This window comes from Mastigoproctus giganteus, chromosome 8 (genome assembly GCF_048544385.1).
Source record: "Mastigoproctus giganteus isolate SK-2022 chromosome 8, ASM4854438v1, whole genome shotgun sequence".
Classification (NCBI taxonomy): domain Eukaryota; kingdom Metazoa; phylum Arthropoda; class Arachnida; order Uropygi; family Thelyphonidae; genus Mastigoproctus; species Mastigoproctus giganteus.
The window spans coordinates 53,652,268-53,678,764 of NC_143582.1; the positions used below are offsets into that span (position 1 = coordinate 53,652,268).

Consider the following 26,497-nt stretch of genomic DNA (forward strand, 5'->3'; position numbering starts at 1 on the left):
TTATCTTCCAGGAAGAGTCTATTGAATAGATGAAGAAGTGACTGTAATGATTCGGTACTTAGTTTCTGTATTATGGAAAATTGAATATTATCTGGTCCTACAGCACTACGTCTAGATGTTGACAAGACTCTATGTAATTCGTGGATGGTAAAATGTAAGTTGTATTGTTCATCTCCTTTTGAAGAGAAGTTTAACTTTTGTTTTTCTAAACTTGTTTTTAATCTTCTGAAGGCTGGTGTATAACTTTCTATTGCTGATGTTTTTGCAACGGTTTCACCTAGTATATTGGCAATTCCAGCAGGATCATTTACATTCTGCCCTCTCCATTCCATGATGGGTAAAGATATCGTTTTATATTTGCCACTCATTTTTCTGATTGATTGTCGAAGTGAAACGGATCCAAGCAGCCTTTTTATTGCAGAGTCTCACATATCTCGATCTTGCTTTAGCGTGTTTATATTGAATGAGATTGGTTGTACTTGGACTCTGGCGAAAAGAATTCCAAGCTTTGCTTTGCTCTTTTTTAGCCACAAGGCATTCATCACTCCACCAGGTTTCTGGATTAATCGGTAATTTTGATGAGGATTTCGGCATGGTTTGTTCTGCTGCATGCAATATCATTTTTGTGACATAGTCAACTGCTTCATCAGTTATGAAATTTTGGATTATTTCGGGATCAATCTTAGTTAATTTTTTATAGGACTGCCAATCTGCTTTATCAGTGAGCCAATGTGGAATTTTAATAGGATGATGAGAGGGCTTATTAAGTAATTCAATTATTATGGGGAAATGATCGCTATATAGTGGTTCGTTGTTTATGGCCCACTTTAGAGTAGGATATAAGGTTGCTGAACAAATAGACAAGTCTATTGCAGTACTTGTTCCTGAAGGAAGGTGAACGTATGTAGGTGAACCGTCATTTAGAAGAAGGGGGTTGTTATTGTCTAGACACTGTTCAATTTGTTTTCCTCTTTGATCGATGTTGTTGTTACCCCATAGAGTGTGATGACCATTTAAGTCTCCCAGAATGAGGAAAGGTGTTGGGAGTTGAGCTATAAGATTGTTGAGATCATTTTTTGGAAGGTATAGCTTGGTGGGATGCATAAGGAGCAGATCGTCATATGGATGTCGCCAACTACACAGACTGCTATTGCCTCAAGGGGGGGTAGTTCAGTAAGACCTGTTTGGTAGGAATATGTGGGTTTGTTAAAATAGCTACACCACCATGTGCAATATTCTGTCCTTTCTAATAATGTTATAACGAGACAGTTTTACTGTATTTTGGGGTTTTAAATAAGTTTCTTGAAGGCAGAGACATATTGGTGAGTACTTACAGGAAAGATCGTATAGGTCATCAATATTGGCATGGAATCCATGACAATTCCACTGTATTATTCTGTTCATTATTTATCTCTTGTTAGACTTTCTGAACGTTTTCGGGTTGCTGAGGTTTTCTGTTTTTCACTTTTGTTTTTATCTTTTTTTGGGAAGGAAGGCCTTTCAGTGTCCACGTCTTCTTTATCAAAAATTTGAAGGACAGGGTCATCTGCTGATTTTTCTTTAGTACCCATTTGTTGTTGATGACTAGAAGTCAGAATATGTTTTTCTCTGAGTCCTTAATCTGGAGTGTGGAGGTTTTCTTGTGGTATGGTAATTGGTGTATTGACTGCTTGGGTTTGAGTTGCACTGTACAAAGATTTTACATAATTCGAGAAAGACTCTTTTGGGGGTTTGTTCAGTTTCTGATGCGGTTGATTGGAATTTTTTGGTGGCTTGGGCATACGTAGGTCTGTTTGCATGCGTTGGTGGTGCGATGATTCTTTTTGCTTCTTGGTAAGAAACATTATGCTCAGTTTTATATTTCTGGATAAGTTTCTCACTTTTCCAGCGCTCACATGTTTTAGCATAAGCGGGATGATCTTTTTTACAGTTTGGACATACTGATTGAGGAGCATTACAGTTTTCACAATCATGTTCAACTGAACCACACTTTGCACAAGTAGAGGTTCCTCGGCAAGCTGTCTGGGAATGTCCATACTTCTGACATTAGAAACACCATAGCGGGTTTGGGACATATGGTCTGACATTACATACCAGATATCCGGCCTTAATGGATGATGGACGATAAGGTGTATTAACGGTCAAGATCAGATTGCCATCTTTCCTAGTGGAGATTCTCTTGATGTGAATAACTCCTTGTCCTTTCAGTTCTTCTAGCATTTCTTCTTCAGATACATCTAGTAAGTCCCAGTCTGAGATCCCTCCTTTAGAGGTGTTCAGTGATCTGTGGGGCGTTACAGTTACTGGGAGTCCTGCAAAGAAATTAGTTTTCAGAAGTCGCTCAGAATGTTTGGCATTAGATGTCTCAAAGAGAATATCTCCTGATCTGAGCCTTTTTACGGATTTTGGAGATCCTGCTCTACTTTCCAATTCCTTTTGAACTCTAAATGGAGAAAGTTTGCCAACTGCATTCTCACCAGCTGAATGGATGATCAGATGGGTTGGAATTGGATAGGTCTCTGGCTCAGTTTTTTGGCACTTTGCAGTTCCTGCTGTGGAACTATCTTTCTTTTTTGATATCTGGGCTGGGTCTGGCAGCCCAGATAAGTCTAAGTTTGATTTACTCATGATATGCTCTTTTTGGCTCCAGGAGATTGTCTTTTTCTCCCAGGTTACCAGACCCACCACATGGAGACAAGAGTGGTGCCACCTAGTGACCCAAGCGAAGAAAAGGGTTAGTATTAACTATAAAAAAAGGGGGGGGGGATTAAAGAAAGGTGGCTTTCCTTTCTAGGTTATAGTATTTGAATATATCTATTTAATTATAATATTCAGGAGTTATCAGACTTTCGAAACTCAGTAGAAACGTCTTTACAGTTAAGCATACTAGATAATCACTCTGGAAAGGCATTGTGGTCACCAATATCGTTTGGCACTCGGGGCTGGAGCTGTGGTGCTTCCTCTCAACAGGCAGACAGTGGCCAAATCATTCACCTGATAATGAACCTTGATTAAACTTTTATTGTAACAGGTATTGTAAGACAGTGTGCGGCACTCAATAAAGCAACTGAAAGAATTTCTTATCACAGAACTGCACTTCAGTAAACCTCCACATGGGCATCTTTTGTAACACATAGAATATCAAGATGGTAGCCGATCTCATTCCAATTGTTTTGAAGCATCCTTTGAGAAATGAACGCCACTGCCTGTTCAATTCAAGCTTTTAACCGTGATGTTGTTAACTTTTTCACATACACATTGTCCTTTACATAGCCCCATCCTGGCCAATCCATCGGTAGGGAATTTTTTATTGAGGAAATCAAGCACATGAAAGCTACACTGTGGTGGTGACCCACCTTGTTCACAGAGCAGATGTGACTGCATGTTCTAGATGAGGTGCAGCACACAATTTTAACATATCTTGGTAATTTGCAGAGTAACAGTCCACACAATGTTGCCCATGGTATTTGCAGCTCCAGGCACCCCACTGGTTTTTTGAAATCATTTCAACCATTACTTCATTGATTATTCCACACGTAGATTCTTTCTGCAATCCCCCATTGAATGTGTCTCTTTACATTCAATGGAGATTCAACAATGGCGCGTGTGTTATGGCCTGGTATCCCAAGCCATAACACACACATTGCTTTGGCGCCACTTTAGCCAGGTGGACAGGAGCAGCAGTGCGTAGCACAAGCTTCTTGATTAGACCGGGGTTCGAGCCCGTGACCACCAAATACAGAGGATGCGGAAAGGTCAGGGAATGACCACCGCATATCCCGAGAAATATGGCCTTAGTTGCTAATGCTCCTAAAAATCAAAATAACATAACAAAACATTGCTTTCTCCTGCACTGTCACCATTTTAATGCTGTAATGTCACTAGGCCTGCTGGGATCAAGGCTGTCAACTGTATTAGAAAAAAAACTCTGAGTGGCATTGGTTAAGAGTAGGAGAGTGTTATAGGCCTAATGACTCGAATGAGTACATTAGGCCTATGGGAAGCATTCAAGGAATTAATCGTGGATGCTACTAAAAGTTTCATACCTATTAAGAAATATTGTTCAAGGTTTAAGCCTAAATGGTTGTCAAATGAACTAATGAGACTCGTAACAGAGAAGAAAAATGCATGGAATGCATATAAATTATCAAGCGACTCAGAAGCCTATGGCAGATATAAGTTAATCTGTAATCAGGTGACAAAGGAGGTTCGGCAGGCGAAGGCAGATTACGAGAAATACTTGGCAAAAGATGCTAAGAAAAACAGCAAGGATTTCTTTACTTATATAAACTCTAAAAGGAAGGGGATGAATCTGATTGGTCCACTTAACATCGATGGTTCGACTGTTGATGATCCTGTTCAGATGGCAAACAAACTGAATGAGTATTTTGCATCTACATTCACACGTGAGGAATTATTAAGGTTTGAAAATGGTAGAAGGTTATCAAATGATTTTGTAATTTTGAGAGCAAAGTGGAAGAGAAATTGCTGAAGTTAAATGTAAGAAAAGCACCTGGGGTGGATGGGATCTATCCAGTTATATTAAAGGAGGCGGCAAAGCAACTAAGCAAACCCTTAGCCATAATTATGAGAGCATCCTTGGACTCAGGGGAGGTTCCCACGGACTGGAGATGTGCAAATGTATCCCCAATTCACAAAGGGGGATCGAAGGGTGACATGAGTAATTACAGACCAGTTAGTTTAACTTCTGTTCCGGGTAAAATAATGGAGTCACTGGTTAAAGATGCATTGCAAGATCATCTAGACAAGACTGCAGCAATAATTCAGACACAGCATGGGTTTGTTAAGGGGAAAGTCTTGTCTGACAAATTTAATAGGATATTATGATGTGGTTACAAAAAAGGAACTGGATGCAAAAAATAATTTCGATATCATATATTTGGATTTCAGGAAAGCTTTTGACACTGTTGCGCATGGAAGACTATTGTACAAATTGGAGCAGAATGGTATTAAGGGTAAGTTGCTACAATGGATAAAAGGATGGTTAAGTGCGAGAAGAGAGAGGGTGGTAATCAATGGGTGCTGCTCTTCTTGGACAAATGTTATTAGTGGAGTCCCATAAGGTTCGGTGTTAGGTCCACTATTGTTTTGTATATTTATCAATGATATTGATGAAGGTATATCAGGCTTAATGTCGAAGTTTGCAGATGATACAAAGGTTGGCAGGGTTGTTAATAACAGTAATGGCAATGTGCTACTGCAACAGGATCTAGATAATTTGGGCAGATGGGCTAAGAAGTGGCAACTGAAGTTTAACCTTGACAAATGCAAAGTACTGCATATGGGTAGAAGTAACCCCAGAGAAACGTACCAACTGTGTGGTACTACACTTAAGGTGGTAGAAAATGAAAAAGACCTGGGAGTAATTGTGCAGGCAAATATGAAGTTTTCTGAGCAATGCAGACAGGCTGCCAGGGCAGGTCATGGGGTTTTGTCAATGATATATAGGAATTTTACTAGCAGGGAAAAGGAGGTGATTATCCCTCTGTATAAGGCAATGGTCAGGTCACGCCTTCAGTACTGCGTACAGGTCTGGAGGCCTCATTTTAGGAAGGATGTAGATTTACTTGAGCGTGTACAGAGAAGGGCAACAAGATTGGTGAGGGGAATGAAGGGATCCTCTTACCAAGAGAGGCGTAAGTTCTGCAAATTGCAGTGGCTGGAGACTAGGCACCTGCACGGTGATCTGATTGGGGTATATAAGGCCTTGAATGGGTTGAGCACGCTGAATTCTGATGGGATCGTTCTACTTGTTCAGATTACGAACCTAAGGGGGCATAAATTCAAATTAAGAAAAGACAGATGTAGAATAGATGTGCAGAAATTTGCCTTTAGCCAGCGGGTGGTTAATTGATGGAACAAACTTACAACTGTCGTTGCGGAAGTTGATAGGTTGAATAAATTTAAGGAGGAACTGGACAGGGATTTGGAGGAAATGGTGTGATTTTTTTTTTTTCGTTGGCTGATGCTGCATAAGCTCATACATTTTCTTTCTTGCATCACATGCCACTACTACTACTATTACCGCAAACACTTTTCAGATACCTATTACAAAAAAAAATTAACCAAGCTTCATAAGCAGGTCAATAATTTATAGACACCCTGTATAATCAGATGATGGAGCTTCTTCAGCATCACACTGTTTTTGCAAAGACTGCTGATGAATATCCAACAAAACTGAAGTGTCTACAATGGAGTCATGATTTTGTTTCTGACCATCCGGAGAGAATACTATGTTTCATATAATCGTGTTTACTCTGAGAAAACAATAATAAATCTTTCAAAAACAACTAGTGGCCTCAGGAGGTGGAGAACTTCCCAGGGTTGCTGTAATGCTGAACTACAATTTCTTATTGAAAGATGCCTTGGTGAAAGAGGAATAAATCACTATAAACAAGTGCTGATTGACAGGCAAGAGGGTTGTTGTTTGTTTTTCAGGAGCATTAGCAACTAAGGCCATATTGCTCCAGGGATACGCAGTGGTCATTCCCTGACCTTTCCGCATCCTCCGTATTTGGTGGTCACGGGCTCGAACTCCGGTCTAATCAAGAAGCATGTGCTACGCACTGCTGCTCCTGCCCACCTGGCTACGGAGGCGCCTAGGCAACAGGGGTCCAGCACAATCAATTAAATCATGCTATTATGCTATCTCCCATTATCCCAAAGGACCACTTTAGTGTAGTGGATTATAGGCCATAGTACTGATTCAAAATGGTCACCATGGAGGAGGTTTTGAACATTTCATTAATAAATTCACTACATATTTTAACAGCAAATAATAGGATGTCACCACATCCAACTATGGATCAGGATATCTCAATTAGGAGTTAATTGATTACAGAGGTGTACTATGAGGTGATCCAATGAGAATCTTCAGTCAACCATTCCCAAAATTCATAATCTGTCCAGATAAATTTTACTAACTTCTATGCTCTAGACTTGCATGGAGTCTCACAAGCTGTTGGATACCAACTAATCCGTATTAGACTTGTTGCTAATGAAATCTGAGGCAGAGTCGTCCATTTTTGGAAAGTCTGCTGCTTCTTTATGAAAGCTGCCTTAGCTTGGGGCAGCTCCCCCAGCGTAGAAGACAAAGTAACTCATACTCCGTGTTAAAGTGAAGTATTTAGACATGTCATCAAGATCTAGGTAAAGGGCATTTTTAAAAATAATTAGACCATTCTAAAGAAATTGAGGGGGAAAGGAAACTTACAAAAAAGATACGTTTTTGACTGTGACCAGGTTTAGGTCTCACTAATAGGACTAAATAAAAACATTGTCAATTATCTGGATTGAAGGTTTAGTGAATACAGGCAGTTCCCGCTTCACGAGTTTTTCTCCTCCAAGTATCATGTATCAACAAAATCGAAAATATGAACATTGATTTAAAAAAAACATGAATGTTAAACATTCATAAATACTGCATTCCAAACCACGTGTGTAGCTATACGATACAATGTACCCCGCTTTACGATATTAATTCGTTTCAGAAACACCATCGTATAGTTAAAATATAATGTGAACCCAATAACACATTGTTTTTTGATAATTCATTTCAAGATCTCGGAAGGTGAAATTTTCGTTGTATAACTACACTATTTATCTCTCTACAATGCCATTTTAAGGTCACGAGTGTGACCTTAAGGCCTTATAAAAGGTCATAAGTGTGGTTTGTAAATTGTATTAGTTACCAATTCAAATCATGAAAATACACTACACTTTCATCGTTGTTATAAGAATCAATTTTAAATGCCTTTGTGATATTTTTCTAAAGCACATTTCTGGAGGTCATGACCATAAAACAATAAAAACAATTTGCACTTTTCAGTTTATCGTGCTCATCTATTACTGCAAGCTGGTAGTAAACTCTATCTTCTTGCATTTGCTAAAATGCCAATATCTGGAATTGTGTCGTTTTTTCCGTTATTATGGTGAAATGTGTTTATCCTTTACTGAAATCTTTTTCAATCATATAAAAAACATAAATAATATTTCGGAATCGTCTCTTATTCCCTTTTTTTTAAGCTTCGTAAACTTGTTACTCCACGAGAATTGTGTTAGTTGCAATTTGTGCGTGACATTAAAAAATGCTTATGCATTCAATTGTGAAATTTATAAGAGGTTGTTGTTGTTTTGGTTTTATTGGCGCATCAGCTACTAAGGCTATAATGCGCCAAGACCAGGTCATTTATAAAAAAATTTTTTTTAAACTTTCAGTGACCTAATTAGTTAGGTCACTATGTCAAAATGTATAACAAATATATAAAAGAAACAAGTAAAAATTTTATATATGAGTAAAAATATTTATTGATTTTAAAAAGCTAAAAAGAGCAGACACGTTGTCATTGTCAGATAAAATCTGACTGAGTGTATATGGCTCAGTCAGATGGTTAAAAGCGGTAAGACGGATATTGCTAAAATCTGAACATTCGATTAAAATGTGTCTAATTGATAAAGCTGTGCCACAAGACTCACACATAGGAGGGTCATCAGCCCTCAGCAAAAAAGAATGTGTCAAATGACTATGTCCTATGCGGGTCCGGGCAAGAACGACTTCCTCCTTACGATTCCTGCGCAGACTGGACTGCCACGGTTCAATTACAGGCTTTATTCGATATAATTTATTCGCAGTCTGTCTATTCCACGAATCCTGCCATTGGGAATGTATTTTCTCGTGTATTATTTGCCTGTAGTCTGTATAGGGGACTAACAGGCAGCGATTATTAATGGGAATTGCTGATTTGGCTGCGGCGTCAGCCAAATCATTTCCCCTAATCCCAATGTGGCTCGGAATCCAGCAGAAGCGGATGTCATATTCGCGTTCATGGAGAACGTGAATCTTCTGCTGAATGCTAGACAGAACTGGATGAGGACTATATCTCACAGAGATTAAAGCCTGTAGCATGCTAAGAGAGTCGGTATATATAATGAACCGTTGATATTGGCATTCACTAATGTGATCCAAGGCTAACTCTACAGCGTGCAGCTCTGCAGTAAATATGCTGCATTCAGAGGGAATCTGCTCGGATATAGTGCTGTCTGTAAAGACAGCAGCAGATCCCACATATGATTCTGACTTCGAACCGTCTGTGTAGACTGGCGCGAAGTCAGAATATTCAGTTCGGTGTGCTGAATGAAGCTGCAGGTAGACACATGATGGAGTGTCCGACTTTCCCCAGTTTCTAAGCGACAAGTCGCATGCCGGGACACGAGCATGCCTGGGTGGAAAGGGTTGCTTTGATGTTTGGGCAACCTTGTCTACCTTGATATTAAGTTCATTGAGTAGCCGTTGGAGACGAATACCAAAAGGACGATTGGCAGTCTTACGGGTATTGTACAAGTTTTCCCATCGTGGCTCAAAAACGAAGGGCCACGTAGGGTGGTCTGGCAGGGATTTCAGTTTTAAAGCGTACTTTAGAGACAACTGCTTACGTCGAAGCGATAACGGTGGTTCGTTTGCTTCGACGTATAAGCTCTGGACAGGAGATGTTCGAAATGCTCCAGTAGCGATGCGTATAGCCTGATGATGGACGGGGTCCAGCCACCGCAGGACACTGTCTCGGGCTGAGCAATATACCTGGGACCCATAATCTAGTTTGGATCGCACAAGTGCACGGTAAAGCCTAAGAATGGTACATCGGTCTGCTCCCCAAGATGTAGAGGAGAGCGAGCGGAGAATATTAAGCCCACGTGTGCACTTTGTGCGGAGTTGACGAATGTGATCCAAAAAAGTTAGTTTTTTATCGAATATGAGTCCCAAGAATTTTGTGTTTGCTGCTACTGGAACAGCATTTTGTCCGAGCCTTAATTCGGATTCAGGATGAAGATTACGCTTGCGACAAAAGTGTACGCAAACGGTCTTCTCCGGCGAGAACCTGAAGCCATTTGCAAGTGCCCAGGAATTCAGACTATCAATGGCTTTCTGCAGTTGTCTTTCAATAACCCTCATGTTGCACGACTGGCAAAAAATGCTAAAGTCATCAACATAGAGGGCACTGTTTACAGTTGGAGGAAGTTGTTCTGTGATGGAATTTATTTTTATGGCAAAAAGCGTGACACTTAATACTGATCCTTGTGGTACTCCCTCCTCTTGGTTAAAGGAGCGAGAGAGTGAGGATCCCACACGAACTTGGAACGATCGTTTGGCGAGAAAGTTTTGAATAAAAAAGGGGAGATGCCCTCTAAGGCCTAGGTTATGTAAATCTTTTAAAATGCCAAATCTCCAAGTTGTGTCATACGCTTTTTCCAAGTCAAAGAACACCGACACCAAGTGTTCGCGTTTTAGGAAAGCATCCCGGATGGATGCTTCCATTCTAATAAGATGGTCCAAAGTGGACCGGTTTCTTCGGAAGCCGCACTGGATGTTGGAGAGAAGGTCATTTGTTTCTAGATACCAAATTAAACGAGAATTAACCATTCTCTCCAGGATTTTGCACAGACAGCTAGTCAGAGCAATAGGACGATAATTGGTGGTGACTTTTGGATCCTTTCCTGGCTTAGGAAATGCAAGAACGATAGCCTTTCGCCAGGAGTCCGGAAACTGCCCTTCAGTAAAGATTCTGTTATACAGAAGGAGCAGACAATCCATAGATTTTGATGAAAGATGTTTAATCATGTCATAATGGATGCCATCTGGTCCAACGGCACTTGCTTTGGAAAGAGCGAGGGCCCTTTTCAGTTCCAGAATAGTGAAATCCCCGTTGTAGGGATAAATGCTCTTATATTTAAAGCTAAGTGCCTGTTTTTCGACTTTATATTTCAGGACCAGAAACTCTGGGGAATACGAAGATGTTGCAGAGATCTTGGAGAATGTTTCCCCAAGAGAATTAGCTATTGCAGTTGGATCTGCAATAGCGCATCCATTATAATCTAGGATTGAAGAAGGGTGGGATGTATATTTTCCCTTCATTTTCCGGATTTTATCCCAGACTACCTTAGAGTTGGTAGACTGGTTAATAGATGATGTAAAACGGATCCACGATTCCTTTTGACTCTGACGACGGATGTAGCGTGCTTTGGCTCCTGCACGTTTGAAGGCTATAAGGTTGTTCGTGGTAGGATATCGGCGAAATATCCCCCACGCTTTGTTTTGAGCCTTTTTTGCTGCTGTGCATTGTGAATTCCACCAAGGTTTAGGAAATGGTGGAAACCGGGCTGATGTTTTTGGGGCAGCATTAGCAGCTGCTTGGACAATATTTTCTGTGATGTACTTAACTGCATCATTGATAGGCTCTTGACTGACCGTACTAAGATCAAAGTTTGCCTGGTGTTGGAAGGCAGTCCAGTCAGCCTGATCAATCTTCCACCGTGGTAACCTGAAGGGAAGACATGGTCTCCCACTGTGTAGCAAGGTTATCACGGGGAAGTGATCACTACCGTATGGATTCTCCTCCACTTCCCAGGTGAGTGAAGGGAGTAGAGAAGGGGAGCAGATAGAGGGATCAATGGCAGAAAAAGTACGGGTAGGCATGTGGAAAAAGGTGTTTGTTCCAGTATTTAGAAGGGAAAGGTCATTGTCATTGAGCATACGCTCTATGACTCGTCCCCTTCCATTGATGTTAGCACTACCCCACAGGGTGTTATGTCCATTAAAATCCCCAAGAAGTAAGAAAGGGGGAAGCAACTGCGTTAAAAGATCATCAAGGTCGTCCTGGGAGATGTCAGCCCCAGGTGGCAAATAAATAGAGCAGACCGTTAATAAAAATCCCACTGTAAGGCGAATTGCAACAGCCTCTATGCTGGTTGTAATTAGCAAGGGCTGAACTGGGGTCTGATTACCCACAAGGATAGCCACTCCTCCATGAGTAGGACCATCCGCAATTCTATCCTTACGAAAGATTGTGATGTTATGCATGGTGGGATCATCATTTGCCTTTAGATAAGTCTCCTGCAAGCAAAAGCAAACTGGCTCGTGCTTTTGCAGGAGGGCCTTGATGTCATCAGTATTTCGCCGGAATCCACGACAATTCCATTGTAGGAATTTAGCCATTATTTTGGCTTGGTGGGTCCATCAGGCGGCTTCCGAGGTGCTGAGGGCTTAGTTTTATCAGTCTTGGCTTTATCTTTTTTGGGGAAGAATGGACGCTGTCCCGTGTCCATTTCTTCCTCCGCAAAGAGTTCCAAGACTGATTCATCCTGTACCTCCTTGTTCTATACATCCATTGTTTCTGGTATTACGGGTGACTCTTCCGAACGTTTTTGCTCTTTTTTACCACTTGGTTTTGGTAGTGGTGGAGCACTAGGAGGTACGGATATTGGAGTAGCAGCTGATTGTGTTTTTGTGGTGGGCTTTTGGGAACTCAATAAATAGCGTGCAATCGGCGTGAATGACTCTCTTGGTGGTATAGTCATATCTGTTTGTGTACCGATAGTGCACTTCGCAGAAACCTTCTGAGCATATGAAGGCTTCCCGCTATTTATTGGTTGTATGCGTTTTCTAGCCTCTGGGTAGGAGATGTTAAGCTCCGTTTTTAACTTTTGTATCTCCTTTTCGTCCTTCCACCGCTGGCATGCTCGAGAGTATGCAGGGTGCTCTCCTTGGCAGTTAATACAGTTAGGCTTAGGAGCTATACATTCCTTGCTCTCGTGATCTTTAGCACCACATCGAGCACAGGCAGGGTTACCACGACAAGCTGTTTGTGAGTGGCCGTACTTTTGACATTTAAAACACCTCAGTGGGTTTGTTACGTAAATCCTCACTGGGCAGTTTAAGTACCCTGCCTTGATGGAACTTGGAGGCCTTGGGGTGTTGAATGTTAGGATGAGAACTCGGGTAGGGACAAGATTCCCATCCTTACGCATGGATATTCGCTTCACAGCTGTTACTCCTTGTTCTTTTAATTCAGAGCAGATCTCTTCTTCAGAAACGTGAAGGAGATCCCACTCTGATATGACACCTCTTGAAGAGTTCAAAGTTTTGTGAGGGGTTACAATAATGGGTATTCCCCCTATAGATGTGGCTTTCAAAATTTTTTCTGCTTGATTTATATTCGATGCTTCAATAAGAATATCTCCAGAACGCAGCCGTTTTACGGATTTGGGTGAACCTGCCATCCCTTCTAATCCTTTCTGGATAAAGAAAGGTGACATTTTCCCTATTGACTGCTCTCCGGTGGAATGGAGAATGAGGAAAAGCGGTGTCACAGATGGTGTTTTCTCCTCAGTTCTGGCTCTTTTAGCAGAATTGCTCTCACTTTCTTCCGACGATCGATTAGGTAGGGGCCTTGTTGGGGCCCCAGAAAAAGAGGGATTTAAATTACTCATAGGAGTAAAGAAAAAATGTCTGATGCCTAAGTACCTCACCCACCACGGAGCCCTACGAGGGGGCGCCCACTCGTGAACTAGCAGGTGCTGTGTACACGAATGGGACGCCGAGTTCGCTTAGAACACCATACCCACGTTACCAATAAGTCTTTATCCCGTCCCAGGACCAAAGGGAGGGAGACTTATTGGAACGCAGTTGACCCTAGCAGTATAAAACCACCCGCCGATTGATCCCAGTCGAGCCGGTCCGGGACCGCCCGTCTTGTCGAAGCAGGGGCCAAAGTGGTGTATTAAGGCTGGGCCCCTCAACCACCAGGATCCCCCTTTCCGCTTCCACGGGTCGCGGCGCACGGCTGCACACGCCGGATTCCAAAGATGTAACCCTGGAACCAAGGTATGGGCGTTAGATCCCAGTGATGCTAATCTGGAAAACCAGCAGCATCACTGGGAGGTCCCCTCACCACGTACAGGTGCCCACGTCGAGGGGTTTATAAGAGGAGGTTATCTTGGAAACAAATGCCTCTTAAAGCATTTTGAACTCCTTGCACTCCTTGTGCAACAAATCAACGAATGCTGAGCCAATAACGAGTGATCAACGAGTGTGAATTTAGTTGACGATGAAGAATAAACATTCTTTAATATTTCTAAGTCATAAATAATTTCTTTATTATTATAATTTGGTTGATTTTACAGGATACGTTTTCATTTATTTCGATAAATCAATCATTGTTTAAACATAAACTAATTAGCTAACTAATTTCATTGTTGAGAACATACACCCTATGTGAAATAAATCCTGCTTTATGAGCATGTGGTAGGAACGAATTAACTTGTAAAGCCGAGAACTACCTGTATTTTCTTTCAGGAAGAAATATTGCATTAGAGCTTTTAAACTGTTTTGTAATGCTATTTTATATATTAGCTCATGTAAACCCGAAAATAAATAATTCTTGAATATCACATTGCAACTAATCATTTGTTTGACTGAAAGTGCTGGACCACATGGGAAAGATAGGGAAAATAATGCTGGACTGTAAAAGGTTAAAGGAATCTCATAATGGAAATTATCTGTTTCTTATGATTTAGTAAGAGAAAGAACAATAGATAACTTATCCTTATAGCTGGAGAATTTTGAATAAAAAAAAATATATATACAGTGAAACTTCTCCAAACGGACACCTCTCTACAACAGACATTTTCAAATTCCCCAACTCTCCTCTATTGGTTTTAACGTGTTTTCAGCTTCTGTCTAGCGGACAGGCAATCTGCACTGTTTCGTTTAGATTAGCACTTAATTTGACCTCCCCATAACGGACAGCGGGCGAGCTCAAGGCCTTTCTAGGAACTTTTCTTCCACATATTGCCTCAATCGTGTGTTTATTTTTTATTTCCGATTCTCTGAATTTTATCAAGGTTTACGCCGCTGTTCTAAACCCTTTTTCAAGAATTTTAAGGCACGTGTAAAAAACTTCTAATGAATTTGGTGTGTGAAGGGGGGGGGGGATTTCGTCGGCTTTTCGTCTTTTGAGTTTCAGTTTTCAGTTTTGTTCAGTGTCGTGTGAAGTGCACGATGTCTTCTCGTAAACATTTAACTTTAAAAGATAAAGTCGAACTCATTAACGTGTATGATTGGCAAAAAACATAGTGTTCGCAATCTCGCTGCAAAATTCAAAATCGGGAAGATGCAGGTAAGCAACATCCTAAAGGAAAAAAAAATGAACTGCTCAAACAATTTTGGCAACACGTAAATGATCAGGTTCAAATATCATTCCCGAAAACTGTTGGACTTCAAATTGACAATATTACGTATGAGTGGTTTTGTCGCGCACATGCTAAAAAAATTCCCATTAATGGGCCTATTATTAGGGAAAAGGCTTTGGAGGTTGCGAAATCTATGGGAGTAAATGAGTTCAAAGCTTCTGTAGGATGGCTAGACAAGTTCAAAACTCGGCATAAAATTTCTTGGAAAACCGTAAGTGGTGAAGGTGGATCTGTTGATACTGGGGTTGTAACAGAGTGGGCCATCAAATTGGAAGATTTATGTTGTGATTTTGAAGCTAAGGATATTTACAACTGTGACGAAACAGAGTTGTTTTTTTAAAGCTCTTCTTGAAAAAACAATGAGTCTAAAAAACAAAAAGTGCCAGGGCGGAAAAATTTCTAAGGAACGCTTGACTGTACTATTGTGTACAAATATTCTGGAAGACTTTGAACAACCTCTTTTTATAGGAAAACCACAAAATCCTCGTTGTTTCAAGGGCATAAAGTTGAATCTTTTGAATGTTGACTGGAAGTCATAAAAAAAGCATGGATGACACAAGATATCATGAGCGAATGGATAAGTCACTTTAACCCAAACATGATTCGTCAAAACACAAAAATTATTCTTTTCATGGATAATGCTGCATCTCACCTGCACATTGAATTGTATCATTCAAATCGTTTTTCTGCCACCAAACACATCTGCAGAGTGTCAGCCCTTGGATCAAGGGATAATAAAAAATTTTAAACTCCACTACAGAAATCGGGTTTTAAGACATCTCATTGCAAACATGAGCGATGTAACATGTGCGAGGGACCTTGCAAAGAAACTGAGCATCCTAGATGCGATTCAGTGGATTTCCTCTTCGGTTAATGCAATTAGAAAACAAACTGTTGTGAACTGTTTTGTAAAGTCTGGCTTCTCAAACACAAAAATTGAAGTTGTGAACAGCAATGTGGAGCACCAAGAAGAACAAGAACTTCAACATTTATTGATAATGCACGATACTTCCGCTACAAGTGACCCTGGCTACAAAGATATAGACTCGAACCTCACTACAGAAGATGGTGCTCTAGATATCAATGACATCACCATCGATATTTTTCAAGAAGTTCCTCATGAGGATGAAGAAATGGAAGGAGGTCATTCTGTCTGAGAACATTAACGACGAACCACCGATGAAAATAGAAGAAGCGCTCATACAAATCAATCGTTTAAAAATGTTTTTTGCCGCTGAAGAAGATACCGAAGGACTTTCGATGGTTTCTTCACTCCAAACTATGGTCCTTGAGGTTGTCACAGACATTCCCTCAGATATACCAGACAAGCTGTACTTGCTACCTGGGAGTCTAAAATGCTGATGGAACTGATATTCGGGTGACACTCATGTCAAGTGGACCCAATTTCGGCGAAGTCCGGATGGTCTGTGACAGCCAAATCCTCTGCTTGCACCTTCACGATGGTGGGACTGTTAGTAATCCTGGGTATAACCTCCATGCACAAGTACATGGTGGGTGACCACCCAGGTGTGAACCAACGTAAGCAGGGGTCGAGGTGTGGCACCCACACCACATGGAGGAACGTCGCCCCTCTATGTTACCAGACAGTACTAGGTGGTAGATGACTCTCATCAACCGGTGAAATACCACCACTTTGCTTATTAGAGGCCTGAAGTGGTGGAACCCATGTTTAGCCTATAGAGTTAAGTTCCGGTCAACCCTTCCCTATGTCTTCCATCCTGCAGTATGAGTGATGACTTTTAAAGTTATGATGAACGTCGTGGCGAGATCTAATATTCCTTACATTTCAATGATACAGCTCTAAAATGGTGTTCGCAGGCCAGCCGCTAGTTAGTACACTGGACCGAACCAACTAGTAACTCTCTAGGAGGCTTCCGGATCAGCTAGTGTATAATCTTGCTACCTCTACTCTGCCAGATAGTGACTGGAGGGAGTCCGAGTAGTGTGTATGCGGGGAGCATTGTCGAGGCCACGTTATATCAAGGATCTGGGTATATTCTTACCACGTGTACGCCATATCCAAAAATTTCATTACTTCACACAGCATGTCCCACCCACTTTTTCTTACTATTGAATACACCATGAATTGTCAAACTAATTGAGCAAGCTCATCTGCAAAAAGATCTAAACCTCCCAAGCACTTCCTAATTCATTTCACAAATATACGTGGTCTCAATTCTAATCTCAACGATGTCCATTTCCACTTGCAGTCTGCCAAACCCCATGTACTTTTTCTGACAGAATCTCAGTTATCGGTTGATTCAACTACTGCTCATCTCAGATGCCCAAATTATTCGCTGTATGATTCCTTTTGTCTCAAAGGTGGTACTTGTCCATATGTCCGTTCTGATATTCCCTGTCAGAGACTTGGCAATTTGAAATCTATTCCCTTTGATCTTCTCTGGTTTAAAATCTCTCTACCTCACTGTGTCAAATTCATCTGTTGTCTCTACCATTGTCCCAAATCCACTAATCACTTGGAGCTCTCTGACTTCCTCTCTTTGCAATTTGACTTTCTCCAGTCCAACTTTCCTAAGAGTGAGGTAATTTTCCTTGATGATTTTAATGTTCACAACTCCAGCTGACTTCCATTTTGTAGTCACACCGATCCAGCAGGTTGAGATGCTGAGGCTTTTGTAATTACTAATGACCTAGCACAGATTGTTCATTTAGCTACAAGAATACCAGACAATCCTAATCATACAGCCAATATGCTTGATCTTTTTCTCACAAACAACCCTTCTAAGTACACGTTGAAGTGAGAGGTCCTTTAGGCACTTCAGATCACAACTTGGTGATTGTCTCTTCTCCAATGGAACCTTTATCTTATGGCTATTCCCAACCTCGTGTTGTTTGGCATTACAAGAATGCAAAATGGGATGACCTGCGAGACTTCTTTCCTTCTTTTCCTTGGTCGGATTACTGTTTCAAAACTTCTGATGTCAATGTTTGCTCAGATTGTGTCAGTGAAATTATTCTTGCAGGAATGGAATCCTTTATCCCACACTCCACTTTAAAATTTCATCCTTTATCTAAACCTTGATTTTCCAATAAATGTGCTAAGGCTGTACAAGAGAAGAATGTTGCATATCGTAATAGGCTTGTTTCTATTTCTTCAGTATCATTTTCTGCCTACACCAAAGCTCGCAACAATTGTAAAGCAGTTATTAATCAGTCCAAACTAGAGTTTGAACAGGCTAAGAGTAGAAAACTGGCTTCTTGCCCTAATGGTAGCCGAGCATTCTGCTCTCTTGCCAAAGCTAGCCGCAACTTTTGCCCATCTCTGCTCCCACCTCTGTCCTAACCAGATGGTTCTGTTGTCACTTTAGCCAAGGATAAAGCTGACCTGCTAGAATCCCATTTTTCTTCCATCTCTTGTATTAATGATCTTGGTAAAACACCTCCTACCATTCCCAACATGCTCCATTCAATGCCTCCTGTGGTCTTCCGTCAAAAGGATATCAGAAGGATTTTGATGAATCTTGATGCTAAGAAAGCTCCAGGTCCTGATGGTATTTCTCCACTTGTTCTCAAAACCTGTGCTCCTGAACTTACTCCTATTCTTTGCCGCCTTGTTTCACTTTCTTATTCCAAAGGTGTTTTTCCTTCTGCTTGGAAATTTGCTCATATCCAGCCAGTTCCTAAAAAGGTTGACAAATCCCTCCCATCCAATTATCGTCCCATTGCAATTACTTCTACTCTTTCTAATGCAATGGAGAAATCAATTAACCGCCAACTCTTAAACTACCTAGAAACCTTCCGTCTGATCAACGAGCGCCAGTATGGATTCCGTCAGTGCCGATCCACTAGTGATATTCTGGCTTATGTTACCCATTTGTGGACTAATTCAATGGAAAGGTTCGGTGGAACACAAGTAGTTGCTCTTGACATCTCAAAGGCTTTTGATCGTGTTTGGCATAAAGGTCTTCTAAACAAGCTTCCATCTTATGGTTTGCCAACTGTTTTTAGTAATTGGTTATCCAGTTTTCTCTCTGATTGTTCACTGAGGGTGATGGTAGATGGCTCTCTGTCTTCTAACTTCTCCACTAATGCCGGTGTCCCCCAAGGTTCAGTTCTTTCCCTCACTCTTTTCCTCTTGTATATTAATGACCTTCTTCCATTGACTGGAAATCCTATCCATAGTTTTGCCAATGATTGCACTTTGCATTCCACTTTCAATTTTGAGAAACCTCGTCCTGCTCAATCAGCTTCAACTTCTCGAAAATCTGTTACCTATTCCTTAAATGCCGATCTTCAGGTAATTCTCCAGTGGGGCAAAGACAACTTAGTTGATTTCAACCATTCAAAAACTCAGTCTTGTCTTATATCTCGCAAAAAGAATTCTTCTGCTCCTATGCTTATCTTTAGTGACACTCCGATTTCTAGGCAAAACGATATATCTCTTTTGGGGATTACCCTGACTTCTAATCTCTCTTGGCACAAGCACATTACAAATATTGCTTCCTCTGCATCTAAAAAACTTGGTTTTCTCTTTCGCTCCAGGCGTTACTTTTCTTCCAAACAGCTGCTCACTCTGTATAAATCGCAAATCTGCCTTGCCGTGGAATATTGTTCCCACATCTGTGGTGGTGCCCCCCAAAACCTCTCTCAGGCTTCTTGATTCCATTCAGAAGAGGGAAGTTAGGTTAATTAATGATTCATCTCTAACGGAGTCTCTCCACTCGCTTTCTCACAGATGTACGTTTCTGCTGCATGCCTCTTCTACAGATACTTCCATGGGCACTGTTCTTCTGAATTGGCTTCTGTAATTCCCGCTCTCTCTGTCAACAGTCCAAACATGTGCCGCCACCAGCCGACATCCATTTACTGTCCAACTTCAAACCCACAGAACCAACTTTTCATCTTCCTCATTTATTCATTCAACTGCCGTTTTCTGGAACAACCTTCCTTCAGATGTATTTCCTGAAAATTACAATCTATAGGAGTTCAAGTCCAATGTCAACAAATATCTTCTTTCGTTGTCTCAACCTCCAACCCAAGCACGGTACTAGTACTATAGGTTCTAATACCTCTCGTGTTTGGGGTTCACATAAAAAAAAAAAAAAAAAAAAAAAAAAAAAAACACAAATGTTGAAAACAAAATTATCAGCCGGAAGAAGGTGCAGAAGAAAATAAGTGATTACTGTATGTATTTTTCTTAAGATAAAGTGGTAATATGCATAGCACAATTGTATGTATATTATTTACAAAAATATTGTGCAAAATCTGTATATAATTTAATTTAATTTTACATTAAACGTTTAACGATTTTTCTTTATCTCTTGTGTATGTAATTGTATATTATTTACAAAAATATTGTAAATATTTTTGTATTTATCTTATTTAAAATCTGTACATATTTCAATTTAATTTTACATTAAACGATTTTTCTTTCTTTCTTTCTTTTTTTTTTTTTTTTTTCTTCTTCTCCCTCAGACTTCTTGTTAGTGGACACTTCTCTCTAACGGACAAATTCTCGTTCCCCATGGCTGTGCATTAAAGGGAAGTTTCACTGTATATATATAAAACATAGAAATAAATGATAAAGGACATAGTAAGATGGGAAAGTTATTAACAACAACGTGCCATGCCTAATGGAAGATATGAGAAGAAAAGAATGTTAAGATCCTAATGAATTAAGTGGAAAAATTGGCTGAATTGATAAGCCAAATCATATTTACAAAAGCTAGAAAAAAGTGGTAATTAATGCATATTAAAAAGTAGTAATAAATAGAAATGAAAATAATGAAAATAACAATTGGTACATAGATCAGGTAATTCATCAGGGGACTACACCCGATCATGTACCAAAATACTGCGTTTCTATACAAACCCATGCCGATGGAGGTAGCAATAAATTTAAAAAAAAAAAAAAATAAAAATAAAATAAATAAAAATTAAAATTTTTTGAAACCTTCATAGACATGAGTGAGGTAGCCCCAATGCAGTGTGTATATTTTAAGTGAACCGTTAAATTAAAAGGTGTAATTAAAAGGTGTACCAGGCAGCAGCATAGAAAAGGGAAGTAATACAAGGTATGGGTGGGAAAAAAGATAGTAGTAAAAAAAGGAGGCGAAAATAGCGAGAATAAGAAAAGAAGGAATGTCCGAATCGCCCTCGTATTGCACTAATAGTTCAACGGACGGAAAAAGCAGAATAGAAAGTATAAAGACGTAAAGAGAAGGAAAAGATTTTAAAGATACTAGGCAAGCTGGGTTCGTAAGTACCCAACCTCTTAGAGAGGGCCTTGGCTGTGAAGGTGTTAGTAGAAGAGGAAAATTAATACTGCTAGCCTGTGAAATATTTTGTTAATGTCACATTAGTAAATTAATAAGAGGAGTTTACCTCAATATAGTACGTGGAACACTTCCGTATGATACCCTCCAGAAATTAAAACGGAAAAAACGAAAAAATCGACAACTTACCGGTCCATTAAAGTAAAATATAAATAATTAAATAATCAATTTAACACAATTCAAAATCAATTCAAAACAATTAAAATTAAAATTAACGCAATTAAAAGAATAACGAAAATATTCAAAACGATCTTCCTTCCTGAAGCTGACAATGCTTTTCGACCGACTGTCGTGATCACAGGAATGAAAATCACCGAATCAGGCTAAACCTGCAACTTAAATAGTGATTATGTGTCTTCGCGCATGCGCGTAAAGGTCCACGCATCGGAGATCAAATATGGCCGCCGAACATTAACAGAATTCTCGTGTAATTTAATTTCAATGGTTTCTGCAATTAATAGTCGCGTATAATTACGTTGAACGTTAAGTATTTTGGCCTCGTTAAATAAAAAAGTAAGTTTTTCGTTAATGGCATGAAAGGCTAATTCTGACGCTGCTGAACGAGAAGCACGAACTGAGGCTTCGTGTTGATTTACACGAATATTAAGAGAAAACCGCGTCGAACCCTGATAAGACGAGTCGCAATCACCGCAAGAAATGTTGTATACTAGATCATTAATTTGTGTTGCGAACGCGGAAAGAACCGAGCGATTGTTCAGTATAGTGTGTAACTTCCGTATAGGCCTAGCTATAATTTTAAATTCGGTATCTTTAAAGAATCTGTTAAGCTGTTTGTGCCACTGTTCAACGTATGGGACAGAAATAAAGTATTTTTTGATATTACTATTGTTGATTGGTGCAGTATTTTGTATCCTATCCTTAGCTTGTACCCTAATTTCTGGAGGGTATCATACGGAAGTGTTCCACGTACTATATTGAGGTAAACTCCTCTTATTAATTTACTAATATTATTATCAACGTAGAACATATTGAGTATTACAGCTCTGATTCATACTAGTTAATGTCACATGTAAAAAAAAATTAGTATAAAATTACATACCTTTAAAATTATGTAGCATCAATTAGTAGAATTATGTAGCGTCAATTAGTAAAATTATGTAGGATCAATTAGTAAAATGCATAATAAACATGATTAATAAATAGAATACAAACAAGGAGAGGTTGCTTAGTAGAAAAATAATAATGGACGCCCTCTATAGTTAAAAGTGAGGAAAAGGTCCGAATAATAATTAAAAATAATTAAGCAAAAATAATTAAAATAAAATAATGGAAAAAATTAAATAGATAAAACTTAAAAGGTAACTTAGAAAGTGAAAAGACATGAGCATCGTTCAGAATAGAAGTCATATGATGTGATCACTTTCAAAGTGGTGGGAATACCACCATTTAAATTTACAACTATACATCTGTACAAATTATCATGTTAACCCTAATCAAAATGAGATATAGTGAAACCGAATTTATGTTTAATGAAGTTAGAAAGATTTTTAATAATACGATTTATAAAATTAATAGGAATATCATTTAAACATAATTTGGTATATAGGCCGTTTAAAGCTTTGATACAAAGTGTTTGATTGCTGCTAAGATACGCAAGACGTAAAATTTGTGTATGGATGATATTTTTATGAACTGTAATGGAAATATTAGAGTTCCAATTTGTTAAATAAATAATGTTGAAATTAAATTGCCTTCTTTTATCAAATACTTCCAAGGTATTACGAAGAGGTGAATTATTTAAAGTAATGCTTAAATCGAGAAAGTTTGCGTGTTGGTTACCATTATTTTCTTTGTTTAAGGTAAGTTCAGTAGGATATATCAATTTAGCAATATTTTCAAAATGATAAACAAAGAAATTTTAAACAAAGAAAATAATGGTAACCAACACGCAAACTTTCTCGATTTAAGCATTACTTTAAATAATTCACCTCTTCGTAATACCTTGGAAGTATTTGATAAAAGAAGTCAATTTAATTTCAACATTATTTATTTAACAAATTGGAACTCTAATATTTCCATTACAGTTCATAAAAATATCATCCATACACAAATTTTACGTCTTGCGTATCTTAGCAGCAATCAAACACTTTTTATCAAAGCTTTAAACGGCCTATATACCAAATTATGTTTAAATGATATTCCTATTAATTTTATAAATCATATTATTAAAAATCTTTCTAACTTCATTAAACATAAATTCGGTTTCACTATATCTCATTTTGATTAGGGTTAACATGATAATTTGTACAGATGTATAGTTGTAAATTTAAATGGTGGTATTCCCACCACTTTGAAAGTGATCACATCATATGACTTCTATTCTGAACGATGCTCATGTCTTTTCACTTTCTAAGTTACCTTTTAAGTTTTATCTATTTAATTTTTTCCATTATTTTATTTTAATTATTTTTGCTTAATTATTTTTAATTATTATTCGGACCTTTTCCTCACTTTTAACTATAGAGGGCGTCCATTATTATTTTTCTACTAAGCAACCTCTCCTTGTTTGTATTCTATTTATTAATCATGTTTATTATGCATTTTACTAATTGATGCTATATAATTTTACTAATTGACGCTACATAATTCTACTAATTGATGCTACATAATTTTAAAGGTATGTAATTTTATACTAATTTTTTTTTACATGTGACATTAACAAAATATTTCACAGGCTAGCAGTATTAATTTTCCTCTTCTACTAACACCTTCACAGCCAAGGCCCTCTCTAAGAGGTTGGGTACTTACGAACCCAGCTTGCCTAGTATCTTTAAAATCTTTTCCTTCTCTTTACGTCTTTATACTTTCTATTCTGCTTTTTCCGTCCGTTGAACTATTAGTGCAATACGAGGGCGATTCGGACATTCCTTCTTTTCTTATTCTCGCTATTTTCGCCTCCTTTTTTTACTACTATCTTTTTTCCCACCCATACCTTGTATTACTTCCCTTTTCTATGCTGCTGCCTGGTACACCTTTTAATTACACCTTTTAATTTAACGGTTCACTTAAAATATACACATTGCGTTGGGGCTACCTCACTCATGTCTATGAAGGTTCCAAAAAATTTTAATTTTTATTTTATTTTATTTTATTTTTTTTTTTTAAATTTATTGCTACCTCCATCGGCATGGGTTTGTATAGAAACGCAGTATTTTGGTACATGATCGGGTGTAGTCCCCTGATGAATTACCTGATCTATGTACCAATTGTTATTTTCATTATTTTCATTTCTATTTATTACTACTTTTTAATATGCATTAATTACCACTTTTTTCTAGCTTTTGTAAATATGATTTGGCTTATCAATTCAGCCAATTTTTCCACTTAATTCATTAGGATCTTAACATTCTTTTCTTCTCATATCTTCCATTAGGCATGGCACGTTGTTGTTAATAACTTTCCCATCTTACTATGTCCTTTATCATTTATTTCTATGTTTTATTTTATAGTTGTATCCTGTTCTGTAGCCTTGCGCGTCCAGGTACATCTATTCTCTATTTTCTTTTTCTTTTCCTTTCTTTACCTTTTTCTTCTCCTTTCTTTACCTTTTTCACCTGTTTTATATACTATATATATATATATATATATATTTCTTTCAACTATCAGATGTCTATTAGAAGCCACAACAAATTTACTGACCTTATAAAAGAAGTAGAGGGAATGGCAATTATTGAACAAGACATTTTTCACTGTCTACACACCAAAAACACCAACCATAACAAGACTATTGTTATCAGACCATCCCATAACAGCATGACCAAATTAGCCATTCTGTTTTTTGGTGGTAAATGTTATAATCAATGAGAATAGTACTGTTTTAAGTAGTCTGATGACTAAAACATTTTCATAAAATTTCAAGTTAAATTCATCATTATTACTATTTTTCCTATATAAAATTTTGGAACAACTAAGAATTTTCAATTTAATCATTAAATAATTAATAACACATAATCAGATTAAGATAACTGACAATACAAAAGCACATGAATCTTATTTATATACCTCTTTTTTCCCAAAATCTCCACCAGGATTCATAGTAGCCACAAATCGAAATTTCTTTTCTGCTGTTACTGTTGCTTCTTGTGTATCATCAGCACTTCCTTTTTCAGCCAAGAAAATAGAAGATTCAGGTTCCAAAATACTGTTCAGTCGCTCCAGAACTGAATCATCAGCAAGAGAAATTTCATCGGCTAGAAATATTTCCCCAGTTTTCATCGCAAGTACCAGAGGTCCATCAACCCATTCAAATAATTTGGGATTTTCCTTAGCAGAAGAAATAATATCAAAATTATAATATCAGAAATAATATAATATCATAGTGTATATGCAAGTTAGATTTTATGTAAAATTTTTTCTTAAATTAAGTAAGTTCAGATTTGTGTGTGTGGGGGGGGGGGATTTAAAATTTAAAATTTTATTAATAAAAATAATTGCTAAGAAAATATTTGGCCACAATTGAAGCAAAAGAAGATTTCTCTGTCCACTTATTGGATGCATTGCATATGTTGCACCCTGCTTGGAATCTTGTAACACCAAAGACTATCGAAAATTATTTTCATCATGCGGGATTTTCCAAAATGACGTATTTAATACTTACTCAAGACAATCAAGAAGCTGAACCGACATTCAGTGAAATGTTTGGGCATGTTTCATCTCTTTTAGAAAGTTCAGTATCATTGGATGAATTTGTTGATGATACTAATTTGTGTACAGTGCCAATTTTACCAGATAGTGATATTTTGGACATCGTACGGCCTACGGAAGTGGAGCCCATGGATGAAGATAGTGATGATAATGTAGACAATGACATCGATTTGTTAGTTCCTGTTCCTACTACATCAGAAATCCGAAAATTGATAAAAAGAATGCATCTATATTTATATATACATATGAGTGGTGAAATGAACCAAATGATGGACAATATTGAATAATTTGTAGATGATAAGATGATAAATAACATGGTGCAAAAAGAGATATCAGATTTTTTTACAAAAAATAATAATTAACATTATTCTATAATTTTTACATATTGTATGTGTGTTTTTTTTTTTTTTTAATCTGATGAAGTCAATGAACATGTTAAGTGTTAATAAACTGTGTTTGTAAAATGCCCC

General features: G+C 38.4%; 1 protein-coding gene across 1 annotated transcript in view; it reads right to left on the reverse strand.

Annotated features, from left to right (window-relative positions):
• The window catches only part of LOC150081532 (midasin), a 1,449,634-nt gene that overhangs the window by 1,000,952 nt on the left and 422,185 nt on the right, over positions 1-26,497 (reverse strand). The window contains exon 30 of the mRNA XM_090380238.1: positions 25,386-25,646. Coding sequence (XP_090236364.1) covers positions 25,386-25,646 — 261 coding nt within the window. The remainder of the gene's footprint in view (positions 1-25,385; positions 25,647-26,497) is intronic.